The sequence below is a fragment of the Ambystoma mexicanum genome, chromosome 10, assembly GCF_040938575.1.
Source record: "Ambystoma mexicanum isolate Mex_15411 chromosome 10, UKY_AmexF1_1, whole genome shotgun sequence".
NCBI classification, from domain to species: Eukaryota; Metazoa; Chordata; class Amphibia; order Caudata; family Ambystomatidae; genus Ambystoma; species Ambystoma mexicanum.
Genome location: NC_090932.1, coordinates 1081493250 through 1081509898, shown reverse-complemented (window position 1 = coordinate 1081509898; position 16649 = coordinate 1081493250). Strand labels below are relative to the sequence as shown.

The 16649-nt window shown below is 48.0% G+C and overlaps 1 protein-coding gene across 1 annotated transcript in view; it reads right to left on the bottom strand.

Moving 5' to 3' along the window:
- Positions 1-1669: 1669 nt before the first annotated feature.
- Positions 1670-16649, bottom strand: part of ANXA4 (annexin A4) — a 222912-nt gene continuing 207932 nt past the window's right edge. Inside the window, exon 13 of the mRNA XM_069618906.1 lies at positions 1670-1921. Coding sequence (XP_069475007.1) covers positions 1862-1921 — 60 coding nt within the window. The 3' untranslated portion in view covers positions 1670-1861. The remainder of the gene's footprint in view (positions 1922-16649) is intronic.

The window sequence follows — 16649 nt, the reverse complement described above, 5'->3', positions numbered from 1 at the left end:
CACATGTGGCAGACACACACTTGACATAGTATGCCAATTGATGGGAAGCATGGTCATCCTTGCACACTTAAGCCCAATGGGGCATCTTACCCAAGTTTATATAGTGCACCAGATGTCAGCCTCCTATTGGCTTCTTTCTGCCGCAAGGACGCTGTGCCTATAGCCCTGCTGGGGATTTACTTGGATAACCCCACTTTCTCCAATCCTTCCCCCAGACTCTCTCCTATCCATTTTTTTCAGGTGGTAAGTTGTCCATTAAAACAGTTTCATGTAACTTGACTCCGATTCTCATCAGCAAGCTGTAGACATTATCTACCACCACAATCTTGAACACTTTGTTCTTGGAATACGCACAACAGGTGTCATAGTAAAATACAAGGCCCCTAACAAAATAAACAATTCATGTGGGCAATGCCCACGTACATAATGCGTCTTGGAATTGGATCCTTTACTTTAATATGCATACGTGATAGAATGTACCCAGTACAGAATTAGGACCATGTTGATGGTCTGGTGAACGTCTCATGTTGAATCCCCAGATCATGTTCACTGTCTCATGTTGAACTCCCTGGAGTTCGGTGTTGCTCTCCTCTAGCCTAATAAACAAACATCTCCAATAAACGTGCTTCAAAAAGGGACTAAAACCTTACAGTGACTTGCTAAGGTTGGACCAAGCCGTTCTTGTGAAATGCAGAGTGGAAAGCAAAGGTCTGTACATCACCTATTTTTCTGAACACAAGCATTTGTCTCGCTCCTTTGGATTATGTGGATATTGCAGCCAGATGTCGCATAAATGTCCCATTGATAGGCTTTGCTAGATAGCAGAGGAGGACAGGATCACTGCAATGACATGGACTGAAGGTTTCCAAAAAGTACAGAATGAAAAAGAATTGAGGTGGATGCAGTGGTCAAGGACTCCTATATTCCGAGTAGTGCAAGTGGTGCAGTTTGCGATGCAGTGCTCAAGGAAGCAAGCAGAGGGCAACAGCTGTACATTCGGCCACGTGAGGATGAATGGCACATTCAATATAGAGCATCACAGGAGCCATAACTAAATACAGGATGGGCCACTGCACTCAATCCACCCACCACCTCTTAGGGCTCAGGGAAGAGTCATGTATTGGTTTGAAAGACTCTGGGCCTCATTACGAGTTTGGTGGTATCTCGGCGGTAGTACCACTGAAATACCACCAAATGGCATTACTGTTACTACCACTTGGTCCGGCAGTATTACCACTGGAGTTTTTACCTCCATTGGCAATAATGCCAGATCACAAGTGGCGGAGTAAATCCCTATTTTATGCGGATTTTTGGTCGGTATTAGCTTCAGGTGAATTACCAGATGGTAATACTGCCAATTTATGGAGGCAAAGTGGAGGATTTATCTCTGGAGATGCTGGAAAAGTGTAGGTAAACTGAATTACCTCAATTTTATTCCTCACACAGCCAAACTCGTAATGAAGTTCTGTCCCTTCCTTACCCAGGCATTTCAGAGGCTCTAGCTGATGGCAAAACTCTATACAAGGAAATTAGACTCTGAAATAAAATACAGGACTGGTGAGTGCGGACCGATAATCCTGCAGTTTGAGTAATTAGATTACAGAGTGGTTAACCAGACATTGAAAAATACAAGGGCTATAAAAAAATATAATAAAGACAATTCTCAAACGAGTTTTAGATATTCTTTATGGAATCAATGGGCAACTCCAATGCCATGTTAATTACAATGCCGCTGCATGTGCTGTTCAAGAGTTATAAAAAAGGACCACCACTGCACTAAACAATTAGTAAAGTACACAAAGCTGCTCGTCCGATAGGCTTCATGTTATATTAAAAAAATGCTATTCTGGCAGCGGAATCCTTAGTCTTCCCCGCCGCAGAGCTTCAGAAGAATTTTCCGGTAATCTCCAGAAGTGTCCCCCTGCAACAAAGAAAAGGCAGCAGGTTATACTAAGCACAGCACACACAACCATATCTATTGCCCACAGGGCAGCCCAGTGAGTTTTGGGGATGTATTCTACAAAGCATCATCAAGATGGGCTTCATAGCAATAACGGTATGTGACCAGCACAGGGTTACAACAAAACGTCATCTGGTTCATTAGTTGAATGAAAACCTCTCTTCACCTAGTAAACGAGTGAGGCTTGTAGGTGGCCCCAGACTGATTGACCAATGTATTTTATTATGATTTCAACAAGAAAAATAAACAGCAGACCAGGGAACCACTATTTTTGTGCTCTGCCCCAGCCCGGCAGCAATTTCCTCTGCTAGGTAGGTGCACACCCTGGACACTGGCTCAATAATGACGTGGGCTACAAACCAGTAGTGTGAGCTCTTTCCATAAAGGTTCTATTTTTCCTTTCTTGTGACCGGCCCAACGAAAGAAGCAGTGTGTTCTTATGGATTAGCACCAGGAAAACCTAGGGTGGCAGTGCGCTCTTCAAGTTTGATACAACATAGCACAACCTTAGACCATGTGTGATGTACACACTAATGGCACCTAAAAGAATGCTTCTACAAAAACTAGCTTGGAGGTACCATCTCCATCAATTGCGGGAGCCAGACCGTGGAAGAAGACTACCTACCCCTCAGCTATATATCAAGCTGAACAATATCAAGTCATAAATCCACACCCTGATATAAACCGAATAAGCAATGATGGGGTGCGTGGAGGTGGGAGTTCTGTGCAACCTACACTCTGTAAATTTAAATAAGGTGTACCTTCCGACCACTGAGCATCGAAGGACTAGGTTTGTTTCGAAGTCCTTTCTTCAATCAGTCTACCAAATCCTCTCGCCTAGCTTACTGGTGCCATACTCCACCCAGGCCCTATGCCTATGCTAATATTCTCCCTCTTGCGCATGCTTCAATAGCTGAAAGCTATCCAGTTCAGTCCATGATCGTGTTGTATGTTTGGCGCAAAACGCCCAGGGGCTTCCTTACTGCATGCCGGGGGTACCGGGACTCCACCGGCTCATTATTATCTTGCTCAGACTACCTCTGGTCAGTCCCGCCATCTTGGTCCTCTTCCTGTACCCCATAGACTTTCCTTTGGCCCTCCAGGGCAGTCTTGACTGCTTTGGTATGGGTGGAACAAACTACAATTTCTGGTAAGCAATTCGATTCTCCTTACCACGGTCACCATCAAACCCTGCTTCCATGTCACAACCCAGGGGCTTGACTCATATGGAAGGTATAGCTTGTGGCGGGGATACCTCATGCAGGACAGGACCATGTCCCACACCCACTTCTAGGGGTGTGTCAGCCAAGCGTCGCCTGCTCATCTCTGTGGCGTTGCCACTTTGCTGCGTGGCCCTTAGCTGATCCGTGCATGGCAGTCCTAACTCCCTCGATTTGTGCTCCAGGAACAGCGACCTCACCTTCCTACCCCATGATGGCCTCTGTGGTGCCACCCCCGTCGTGGTTTGTGGCATTGTGCTATACGCTAGAAGGAATGACATTGATCCTCTTCAAGCAGCTGGCCCTTGTCCTGGGAAATGTGGAAGCCCTTGTTGAGAGCCTGCATGAACCGCTCAACACCCCATTGGCCCTTTGCCAGCACGGTGTGAGGCAATGGTCCTCTACTCCATGTAACTGTAGGAAATTGGCAAACTGTCTGCCTGGAAACGGTGGCCCATTGTCTGACCTGACTGAATCTGAAAGGCCAAGCGCCGTGAACAACTCGTCCACAACAGGAAGCACAGTCTTCCACTGCTGTGGATGCCACAGCACCATGCAGTATTGGGAGAATTCATCCAGCACCACAAGGAAATTATTTGACTGATGCAGGGTCCAGAAATCCAGGCCGAGAACTTTCTATGGCTCTGCGGCTCTCTGGGGATTCAATGGCCGGCGCCTTGGCAACGGGTCTTGCCGCCTGGCACAAAACACACCTCTCCAGGCTCATCTACATGGCCGTTCAGGTCAGGGAACCATCCTTTCTCCCTGAGGAATGCCTTGGTTTTGCTCGCTGGTGGCCCAACCTCTGCTCCAACTATGGGGAGATGACCAGCTGTGAGCACCTCAGGAGTACGCTCTCCAGGACGACTGACAACTCACTGCACTCTCCATAGACCATGAAGAAATGTTTGCCTTTCCGGAATCTTGGGCGAGGTAGTGGCCAGAAACGATCGCCATTGGCCATCCCGCAGCCATCCTAGGAGCTCCTGTAAACCAACAACTCAGCACGTGGTCGCCACAATGTCAGAACGAACATAGATTTCAGGACTACCACTTAATCATGTTATTCAGAAGTTCTATGTCACTGCAGCCATGTTATTGGCACCAGCACAAAACAGGAGAGTCACTCCATAATCTTGGAGCTGTAGCAGCCACCACTCCAACCTGACGGTCAGCCGTGGCGCCGACCCGGTCATTATTGGGATCAGCGGCTTGTGATCAGCAAACACTGTCACAGCGTGGAACGCGGCAGATGGAAGTGTCAACACCAAACTGTCAGCCCACCTCTCTATTTGGGAGTACCGCCTCTCCGTCGTGGTTCTTTTCTGGCATAGGCGATGCAGCACCCATCTCCCCCTGAGGTTCCACCTGCAGGAGTATGGCCCCCAGTCCCATTGGGCTGGTATGAACCACCAACTCTGTGGCAAGAGAAGGGTTGAAGTACAACATAATGTTTCAGCCACCAGGCCGCCTTCATGCAGTTAAATGTATCCTGTACCTCCTTTCCCCAGTTCGTCTTGGGGGATCATTACATGTTTACCGGTCTGGAAATAAGGTGCCGGTAATAACATACCAGCACCTTTCCAGACTGGCAAACTACAAGTCTGCCGATAGGGGCTATGATCTACTGGCAGGTCTGACCTGCCGGTAGCTCAGGCCCCTACCGGCAGACAAATGCTGCAATCACCGGCACTGGTATTGTCAGTGCTTTTGAATGCGGAATCCCCATCCCATGGAGTCATATCAGACTATATTGGAATGCTGATTTACTGGCGTCTCCGCCACTTGTAATATCCCTTTAATGCCAAGATATCGGGCGGCGGAAACGGTATGGTAGTCCCCCTGGTATCCCGTCGGAATTACCGACCGGATACCGGGGAACTTGTGATGATCTCCTGGTCTTTTTACGTGTGGATCCAGAGTGGCCCTCTCAGCGTAGCCAGGTTTGGAATAAATCCTCAGGAGAGAATCCCCATTCCCCAACAATTCTGCACCTCCGACTAGGATGTCTGCCCGCCATCATCTTGATATACCGAACTTTGGCAGGGTCAGAGGAGTCCTTTTTCTGTGGAACCCGAAGCCAAAACAAATCCACACTAGACTGTACAAACTTTTTTATGTTATGCATTAGCCCATGTTGCACCAGGTGAAGCACTGCTGCCAACCTGACCAGGTGTTCCCTCTGCATTGCAGCAAAAATCAGGATGTCATCATCGACATCACCCCTCTGCAGCAGAGGTGTTCCAGCATGCGCTCAGAGGACACGTCAAAACAGAGCCGCTTGTAGTGAAACAGCCCCATGTGTGATGAAAACGTGGTAACGGGGCAGGATTCCTTGTGCAGTGGCACCTGGTGGTAACCAGACGTCAGGACGATCATCGAAAAGATCTCGTCCTCTTTCAGATCGGCCAGAATGTCGTCCAGGGTTGGCGTCAGGTGCTGCTCCCTCTGGATTGCTCCATCGGGGAGCTGCCTGTCCATCCGAATCCACATTTCCTCTGGACGTTTGGTTTGCTGCCCACCACAATGGGTGACACCCACAGAGTGGGGCCCTCCTCCCACTAGATATGGGCCTTTTCCAGCATGAGCAATTCCTCCTCAACCTTCCTTATCAGGAGGAATTGGATTCTTCATTGATGTAGAGCCACCAGCTGGACAGACTGGATCAAATGTAGCCACACCCGCCTGGTCTTTGAGGCAACCCACACCATTAAACAGCCCCTGGAATTCCACTAAGAGTCCAACTATGTCCCCTCTGGTACACCTACTACACGAAGTGCACTAGACAGAGGTCCTCAGCTGTTGAGCAGGTCAGGTGAGTAGTTCACTAAGGGCATTACATAGAGCGTTGCTTGCACCAACGCCTCTGTGCAGTACACATCTGTAACACATCATCCAGCAGCAGTGGCAGAGAGTCCCCATATGTTAAGATTTGGATGCAAGGTGTTGCCAGTTTCAGGGCTGGGCATAACTTGTGAAATTGGGAAGAGGGCATCACGTTCAGTGACACGCCAACAAGGGTTGGCACTTGTTCAGATAGGATAAGACACCGAGCACCTGGGATGCCGTCATCTTGCTTGGTTTCAAAAGCAGATGGCAGAGGTAAAGAATGCATCCACGATGTCCATTGCCCCTACATGACAGGACAAAACCGTTACCTGGTTAGCCTGCAGTGCGGACCCTCACCTCCAACGCTGAGATGGGGGGAAGGAGGTGGTCCGTAAGGGCCGAGTTACCGGCCATGAGGCACGACACAGCCTCTCAAAGTGGTTGGGTTTGCCACAGTAGCTGCACGTAAGCCCCATAGCAGGGCATTTAACCCTTGCCACATTCTAAGAACACACCTTTATATCTGCTTTGGTACAGTTCATGACCGACCAAAATTGCTCCCAGGCCACTGAGGGAGTTCCCACGGTTTGCCCTCGACAGTCAGTATACTCCATCCAATCCCTCCACCCACCCTGCAGTTGGCACAAGCAACATACTCTGCCTGTTAAAATAGCATATTATGTTACAATCGGGAGATGGTGCTCTGGGTAGAATGGAGATTATAGTGCATGCAGGGAGTAGGATCACAGTTCGATTGACAAAAATCCCTCGGCTAAGCATGGGTTTTTCAAAGAGATCTGGATAAAATGCCCATCTCCCTAGGCATCCTGCCTCATACAATATGCAATATCCTCCTGCATTACAGACTTAAAATCTCAAACATGGCGCGACAGTGAATAGTTTTGTTTAACAATGATTATTTCACTTCAGAACATCAAGTTCCCAGTCTTGGGACATCATACAAGTACACAGGACGTGCAGTGGTGGATGATCTTCGCCACCTAGTCTATTTCCCTTGCAGTGGCAAAGAACATCTCATTCCTTTTGACCCACATGTCCCATCTGGGGCCCAGAGTGGCAGGAGGACCCGAGTTGTCACATTTTGCCACTGGATTCTCTATAAAGACCCACTGGAGAATGTTCCTGAGGCGCATCATGAGGACACATTCGTCCTCAACAACCATGGCGTCGCCTCGTCCTTTTGCCAGACGCATGTGGCAATATCCCATGGGCCAGGGACATAAACACCCTTCCTAGGGCTGCAAACTGGCCCCAGTGGAGCACTTACAGGACGCATGGAGCATGACTCGGGAGGATCACACCCTGCTCTTTCGCCACAGCAGCAGTCTCCGTGGCACAAGCAACCCATGATGAGCCTCGGGACACGTGGCCATGGGAGCCTGTGCAGCACCGTGAGGCTGTAAAGCGGTGGAAGCACCCAGTTCAGTCAGGGAAACACTCTGCTGCAAGGATCTCTTCACGCCACCTCCCCTCTCACTTGGGAGTGGGAGCCTGCTGGGTGGAGTAGGGTACCTGACTGCATTCCATGACACAGAGGCCGCGCTTCCCTGTCAACAGGGCACGGCTGTGCTGCGTCAGGCACCACATTGCAGACAGGCCCGGCTCCACCCGCCCTCATGGGGAGCCACCAGGATTGTTGGCACACAGCAAATGCCTCCTGGTGCTACTGCTCGCCCCTACAACGTCCAGGCCAGAGGGGCCTGGCTCCACCCACAGCGAGCCAGCAATGCCATGGAGCTGGTGCTTCAGCCACACCAGATGAAGTGCACAAAACTGTGTGCTGACAGGTGTCTGCCGAGCGTGAGGGTTCATGACCCACCTCGTTGCCAGTTCTTATGGGAGAGGTCTGTGTGCGGAGCCTCCCAGGAACAATACACCGGCCCTGGCATTAGGGTTACTGGGACTGCCGCCCGTGCCTGGGTGTGTCCCATATTTATTGAACAGCATGACAGTGGACACATCCTGTAATACAGGGTATCACACGTCACAACATCAACCACTCCAGATCCCAGGCGAAAACAAAATAGAACACAGCACAAACATGCTGGCCTCAAAAAGAGCAGAGGGCTAACCTTGCTGCAGCCATCTGTTTGAAGCTTGCAGGTCAAAGTTCTGGACCTCGACAGGACTGACACAGCCACTCTTACAAGGTTAGTTGATGGGGCAATAGGAAGACATTTTTAAAAAAGTCAGTCCTTGTTGCACTATTTATCAGATTTAGAACTATATAACGTTGAAGACCGAGCCAGCCATGCAGAGATGTTACCCTGTGTGACAAGGCATGATATCAGGCCCTTTCAGGGGTGAGAGAGAGCTCACACCCCCAAACAAACTTCCAAGGTGCTCGAGTGAAGTCAGGCACACTCCCAGCCCCTCCTAACCTTGGCTAATGGCAGTGTCGACCCTGCAGAAGAACACTGGCGTTGAGCAGCGGCAAGGGCTGCAGAAGTGGCCAGGCAGGCCAGCCTAGCAGAGCGGACCTGAAGTGACATCACAGGAGCACCAGCAGAGGCTGCTGGGCATGGCTTTACCGTCTGCCAAATCCAGTGCATTTGTCCCTTCTCTCCAATAAGACTGATGGCTTGGTAGAACTATTCAGTCAGAAGTTAGAAAGAATCTTGCAGAAGTTGGTGGAAACCGACAGGAAAAATTGGGATATCATGATACCCTCTGCTTTATTCACAGTCCCGAAGACCCCTTCCGGCAGCCTCGGGGTATTCCCCTTTTTCTAGTTACTCTATGGGAGGGAACCTTTGGATGATTTAGACATGCTAAAAGAAACCTGCGAGGAGAGAGGCGGCCACCTTACAGATTTCCCAGACTACCCAAAAGTTAAAACCCATATAGCAGCCATAGAGAAATTGTTAAAGAAGAAATCTACGACAAGCCCATAAACAGAAAAAGGTAGTCTATAATAAACACGCTGTGACCCGATCCATTTCTGTTGGTCGGTCAGTCTCAGTTCTCCTTCCAACATCTGAGAATAAGTTGATTTCCAAGTGGTACACCCCCTACAAAGTACTGGAGAAAATAAATTATTGTCCCAGATAGATGTTAGAACACCCAAATCTATCATGTTAACCTGCTCAAAGAGTGGAGAGAAGACCCTAGCTTAACAACCAGTCACTATGGCCACTCCTTACTGACTCAGAAATGAGAAACCAACAGTCATCCCCAGACTTGCCCCTTTACCACCAAGAAGACCTTAGCAACTTATTGTCTCAGTTCCCCGAAGTGCTTTTTGAACCAGTTAGAGATGCTAATTTCTTGCATTACATCCGAACAAAACCTTATAGGATCTCTGAAGCAAGAAGAAAAATCATTGAGCAGGAGACCGAGGAGATGCTCAAGGCTGATCGAGCCCTCATCCTTGGTTTTCCCTTATTGTCCTTGTTGCCAAACAGGATCAGTCCTGGCGTTGCTGCATCGATTTTAGGAAACTAAATTCGATTTTCATCTTTGTTAATTACCCAATGCCACGGATTGATCACTTAATCCAAGTTAGGTTCAGCCTAGTACATTTCAACACTCAACTTGAAAAGGGGTACTGGCAAGTTCCATTGAATGCAGTGGATAGGGAAAAGGCTGCCTTTTCAAAACCACAAGGCCTGTTTCAATTCAAAGTCCTACCCTTTGGGTTACATGGAGCTACTGCCACTTTCCAACGGCTAATGGACACAGTGTTCACCATACACTGCTTTCTGTGGGGCCTATCTGAACGATACAGTGGTCCACAGTAACAGCTGGCCAAAGCACGTACATTCGTATTTTAGCACCCGTGTTCTTAGAAAAGCAGGCTTAAGAGAAAACCCACGAAAGGGTCACATAGCCCAGTCTGCTGTAAACTATCTATGATACGTTGTTTGAATTGCCCTAATCCATCCACAGGCTGAGAAAACACAATCTTCAAACCTTCCAAGGTATAACCAGATATTATAGAAGATTCATCACAAATCACTCCACAATGGCAGCTAATCTCAACAACAAGCTAAAGAACTTGCAACCCCAAAAACTAACTTTGAATAAGAAAGATCAGGTGAGCTTTGAGGGCCTCAAAACCATCCAAGAACCAGTCCTTAAGATGCCAGACTTGAATAAAGAGTTCCTTTTACAGATGGACACCTCCAAAGTTGGCTTGGGTGCAGTGCTGCTCGAGTACGACGGGACTGAGCATCCAGTATTATACACCAGTAGGAAACTTCCCCCGCCCCCACACTCCCTCCAAGAGCAGTCCTATGCCACGATGGAAGTCGAGTCCTTGGCAATTAAGTAGGCCGTCATCCAGCTAAGATATTATCAAACTGGGAGGAAGTGCAGGTCGATTACCGACCACTTGGCATTGACTGGGATGAGCCTGAGAAATGTAGTATAGGCATAACTGATCAGGGCGGCCAAACGAGATTACCACAACCATTTATTTAATGAATTATAGAACCGATACCACTCTTAAGGTTTACCAAAATTGTGATTAAATACAGAGATTGGAACACATTAATATTCAACAGAACAGAAAGTAAACAACTATAAAAGTAGTTGATGAACAAAAGACATTGTTGTCAAAACATTTTGTGAGAGACAGACATTAAACATTCTTATGGGATCATACGAATCTGATTAGAAAAAGCAAGTTAATTTTAACAACTGAAGATAGAGGCAGTGTTGGCATTAAACACTATGGGAAGAGATGTCGACACAGATGCGTTTCAGCCATTAAAAGCTTGTCTAGTGTGCTTGAAGTTGGATTTTGAAAAGGTAAAGAAGATGGTTCTGTAAGGAGAGACTAACCTTTAATTGAGGAGAGAGAAAGAGAGACACAGACAGAAGCTCTCCCCTCCCCCGGCGTGTTCGTGCCTGGGAGAGGCTAGTAAGGGTATTACGACAGATGAAAACATCAGTAATAGCTTCTGCCCCAACTCCACCCCACTACCGTGAAGGCAAGAGACGTTACAAACTGAGACAGCCTTACCACCCCATGAACCTCGGGGTGGGTGATAGGAGTTAAACTGAGTTCCATGAAACAATATGCTTAACCAAAGTGAATGTACATGGAATCTGCCACAAAGAGTTAGTTAGGTCGCAACACAGGTAAGGTAGTTTGTAGAAAGCCCAAATAGTGTGCAGTATAAATATTGCAACATACTATAAAGGGATAGGAGGCTCCTGTGCACCAATAATGGGACTCACTACACCGATAGGGCAGTCAATTTATAGTTAGATAAGATGCTGAATACAAAGGCAGGGGACATACAGGATAAATAGGTGCGGCTGTGTGTCGCAATATGGTAACAAGAAGACAGAAGTGCAGCCATTTTTCCCTAATGCAGAGGCTGCAGCAGAATTTACCAACACACGTCTTCTAGAGACTTGTTCCGAGCAAGTAGCTCAAGGTCAGAGCCAAGGTCAGGAAGAGGGAAGGGAGTAATAGATGAACAGACCGCATGTATGAGATAACGGTTCCCAGGACAAGAAGCGGTATACTCCTGTTACGCTCTCCCTTGGCTGTACCTGGGTAACAGAGAGGTAAGCAGGAGTCAAGTAAAGAGAGGCACTCATTCCGGTGTTGGTTGATAGATATTTTATTTCTATTGCACTCGTACACAAGTGTTTCAGAGCGCGACAAGGGAAGGGAAGGGAACAGGGTATAACAAAACAGCGATCTTACTAGGCCCAGTGACATTGAGAACGTGCAAGTGCATGGAAAGGGGGGAGAAGTGGAAAAGTGCGAAGCAGAGGAAAAACAGATAAATAACAATAAATAAATAATAAAGGCAACAAACAGTGGGAGTGCAGCCAGCAATTTGCAAGTGCTGGGTTGAAGGCAGCAGACAGGTTAGGTCTGATAAGTGCAGGAAGAAAAAAGGGTGGTGGCTGTATGGGTACAGATACAGACCCCAGTGCAAGGGGTGGCCCGGAGGCAGTGCGTGAGAGGGTGGCAGGGTGATCAGGTACCTGAGGCCGGAGGACAGAGGGTGGCCAGGTGCACGGTGCCAAGCGAGAACAGATCAGCAGGGGAGAGGGGGAGCAAAGGCAGAAGAAGAGGAAGGTCTTGAGGTGCTTCCAGAACCGGCGATGGTTCTCCTCAAGTTTTAGAGTGGCAGGGAGGCTATTCCAGAGGGAGGCCCCAGACAAAGACAGATTTACCCCCAGCTCGTTTCTTTGAAAAACGACTGGCCCCGAGGGAGTTGGCGGTACAGGAGTGAAGAGCTCGAGAGGGGAGGTATTTGCGGAGGGATAGCTGAAGGTATTTTGGACCCAAGCCCCAGAAAGCCTTGTGGACAATGCAGAGGGTTTTGCATTTAATCCTTGCATCCACTGGGAGCCAATGGAGAGATTTCATAGCTGGAGAGATACGATCCCAGGGCTTGAGGCCAAAGACAAGTCTTGCAGTCCTGTTCTGGATTAGTTGCAGAGGGCGGAGAGTAGAGGCAGGTAGATTTAGAAAGAGGCTGTTACAATAGTCCAAGCTAGAGAGAACCAGAGCTTGGGATACCATGAGCTTCTGGGGGAAGGAGAGGAAAGGCAGAGTACCTCTTAGGAGGTGCAGTAGGAAATTTGACTTTTGAGAGACCTCAGAGATGTGGGCGGAGAAGGAAAGGGTGGAGTCAACGATGACCCTGAGGTTCTTAGCCTCGCAGGTGGGGGTAGGAGGAGTGCCAAGGGAGGCCGGCCAGAGAGTGAGGGGACAGGATGGTGAAGGTGTGCCGATGAGGATCTCCGTCTTGCTGGCATTGAGACAAAGATCATTGGCGGCACACCAATCTTGAATGGCAGTTAGGTAATCAGAGATGAGAGAGCGAGAGGAGGTGGCAGAGGGCATCCTGAAAATGAGTTGTGTTGTCAGCGTAGCACTGGAAATTTGAGCAGAAAGTGGCAATGCAGTGGGCGAGAGTTGCCAGATATTGGTTGAAAAGCCAGGGCGAGAGGTTAGATCCCTGGGGAACACCACAGGTAGAGAGGCAGATAGATGAAAGGAAGGACCCAAGTTGGACCTGGGAAGGTCGATCTGAGATGAAAGAGGTCAGCCAGGCCATAGCCTGATAAGTGATACCCAGGTTTTCACGGAGACTGTTGAGCAGGATGGTATGGTTGACCTTGTTGAAGGCAGAAGAGAGATCGAGGAGGGTGAGGACAGAGGGAATGTTAGAGTCAAGGTTGGAGAGCAGATCTTCACGGATGTCAGGGGACCAGTTTCTGTGCTTCTGGCAGCTCTGAAGCCAGACTGGCGGTCATGGAGAAAGCCAACAGAATTGGAATGAAGGTTAAGCTGAGAGATGGCCAACTTTTCCAGGAGTTTGCCCAGAAAGGGAGTAATGGAAATTGGGCGATAGTTAGCTGGACAAGAAGGATCAGCTGTGGGTTTATTGAGAAGAGGATGCACAAAGGAGTGCTTCAGAGTGGAGGAAAAGGATCCTAAGGCAAAGGAGTGGTTGCAAAAATCAGCAAGGGCCGGAGCGAAGATGTCAATGTGGTCCTTGATGGTTTTAGAGGAACAGGGATGAACCTGTTTTGACGAGGCTTTCATAGATCGGACTTGTCTAGCGACCTCGTCAGGGGCGAAAAGAGGAAAGGATGAGAAGGATGGTTGGGGGGGGTGGCTAAAGGAGGGTCAGCAAGCATAGATGGAGAGGGGAGAGGTGGAGTTTGGGTGGAGAGGATGGACAGGATGTCCTGGGTTTTTTAAATGAAGTGAGAGGCAAGGGCATTGCAAAGAGTCTGGGAGGCAACAGGAGGGGTAGAGACTGCAGCAAGGGTGGCCAGCTCCTTGCAGATTTTAAAGAGTTCGGCTGAGTTGTCAGATGCCGCAGAGACACAAGCTTGAATGTAGACTCTTCTTGGTGAGGACAGAGTCGGTATTGCCTTTGTAGCAGGCAACAGGCCAGTTTGTCAGAGGATGAACAGGAAGTCCTCCGTTTCCTCTCAGCCGCCCTACACTTACGTTTAAGTGTAGCTAGGTCAGAGTCATACCAGGCGTGCAGCCTTTTTCACTTCAACAATCCAGTTACAAGCTGGGACTCCAACGAATACTGGTGCCCACCACCCAGGTTGCTGTTATCGCCAGGCTCCCTCAACTGATTCTCATGGAATCCTTATTTGTATTTGCAAAGCTCGGTTACATACAGGAGGTATGAGGTCCAGCTGTGGTTACAGTGCTGGACGCGTCATACAGAAACAATACACGCCGAAGAGGCATAAGTTACAGCGATAAACATTATAAGCGATATTATATACAAGATGCCGGTTGTCTCGTGAAAGGTATCTGCGCCGCGCAGTTGACAACCTAAATGTACATAATTTACAAACAGTGGTGTGGGGCATCCGGGTAGCAAGAGAGCAGGCGGTCGTTATGCATCGTGGACCTTGACCCAAAGGATGGTCTTGGATCTGAATTGGCGGTAGGGAAGGTCCTCCCTGCAAGTAGGAGGAAGGCAGTTCCAGAATTGTGCTGCTTTTACCAGGAAGTTGTTCCCTCCAGACATTGTGCGTTTAAACCTAGGCCCAAGGAGGAGGTTAGAGTTGGCTATTCTAGAGGGGCGAGAGGAAGTTGGTCTGGAGAATCTAGCGATAAGGTATTGAGGGGCTGCTTGGTGGAGGCATTTATGAGTCAGGGAGACAGATTTAAGGAATATTTTGTCTTTAGTGGATAGCCAGTTGACGGATCTTCTCAGAAATGTGGGCTTTCTTCGGGATACTCAGGGCCACTCTTAGGGCATTATTGTGTAGGATCTGTATTTTATTGGCAATATATTTGTTACAGCCTACATATAGTGCGTTGCAATAGTCCAACTTGGATAGGATCAACGCCCTGGCTAGTGTGATGCAATTGGATGGAGAGAGAAAAGGTTTAGCTGCTCTGATAAGTTTGCATGTGTAAGATGTGGCAGAAGCCATAGCATTAACTTGTTTTTTGAAAGTGAGTTGAGTTTAGGTAGAAGCCAAGGGTTTTGACCTCCTTGACTACCGTAATCTTATTGTTGAAATTATGAAAGAGGCGTAGTTTTGGTCCAATTTGCTAAGGTTATGTGAGGATCCTAGAATGAGGAGTTCTGTTTTGTCATCATTCAGGCAGAGACCATGTGAGGTCATCCATGCCTGAATGATGAGGTACACTCTATTGACGAAGGCCAAATCCTTGTCATAATCCCCAGTCAGCGGGATGAGGATCTGGGTATCATCGGCATAATTAGTATAGGTGATACCCAGACCATCTAGATCATCAAAAAGGGGCTTTGTGAATATGTTGTACAGTGTCAGGGAAACACATGATCCCTGGGGCACACCACAGGTGATGGGCGTTGGGTCAGCTGCTGCTAGTAGGGGGAAGACTCATTGTGTGGTTATTTAGAAAGGATTGGATCCAGTCAGTAGCCTCTTGAGAGAAGTGGGCTGCTTTTTGAAGGTGGTCACATAAGATCTTATCTTAGAAGATGCTGCCCCAAAGTTCCATGGATTACGATCAGCCATGCCCTCACAGCCATTCACACAACTACAAAGGTTAATCACTTTTAATAAAAGCACAACCAACCATTGATCTCCAGGTGCACAAGACCAATAAGCCAAAAGACTTTATATAAAGTAACTGAATAGTGTCCCAAGTGACCACAACATGCACATTAGAATTAGCTAAATCTCAATAAATAGAAGGAAATCTAGATAAGGCACTTGCAGAACTCCCTCAACACACACACAGCCACAGACACCAGACAGCACACAAGGCCAAGTACAAAGGATAAGGAAAGCCTCATCACCTTGGGATGACCAGGAGTATTCTTTCATTGGAATTATGGCAGACTACAGAATTCTCCCCCCACTTAAGTTCTGCTCATAACCTGACGTCTCATCAAAGCGTCCATGGTTGGTGAGCTGCATGCCAACCAATAGAATTTCACTGTGCCTCACCGCCTAGGATAGACAATACCAACCAATCTGCAATCACCTTAATGATGTATTAGCAATATTATCTATGGTGGGATGGGTCCAGGCAGAACCATTAGATAGGTATAGACCAATAGAGTAAATAATCCGTATGTATCCTATATGTAGTGCAAACCATTAACCAATCCCAATCCCCCCGTAGGTTTTGTAGACTGATAATGTGACATTGCCGACGTAATGTTACAAAACTTGCTTGCAATCATTGAAAATGTTGAGCTACGAGAATGAAATGCTCGTATGCTTTTCCAGCTTAGATTCGTTGTTTGAATAAAGCTGGGATTTGACATGCACCCGAGTCCTCCATCATGGAGTGTTACTCTGACTAATTGTGTGATCCTGGGTGCACCTTAACACAGGGTCTGAGGCAGGATGAATTTGGAGGTAGTTGGGTCTGCTTTGGAAAATGTAAAGTGCTATTTGAGCCCTCAGAACCCAAGGGTCGTTTTGTCTACAAAAACATTTATAAATCATCCACCCAACTTCATAATGCACAGAAGACACTTTTTTAAACACATAGAAATACTTATATGAAGACAACAGTGTCTAGCGAAATGAGAAGTTACAAACAATATGGCGGTCAAGAGCCTGCCCCAGAGGTAGGAAGAGTAAAGCCTGCCATGGTGAACAGGCAACCCATTGAGCTAGAAGCATAAGGTGCTATGGTGCCCAAAGTGCGCTTGGGTCAG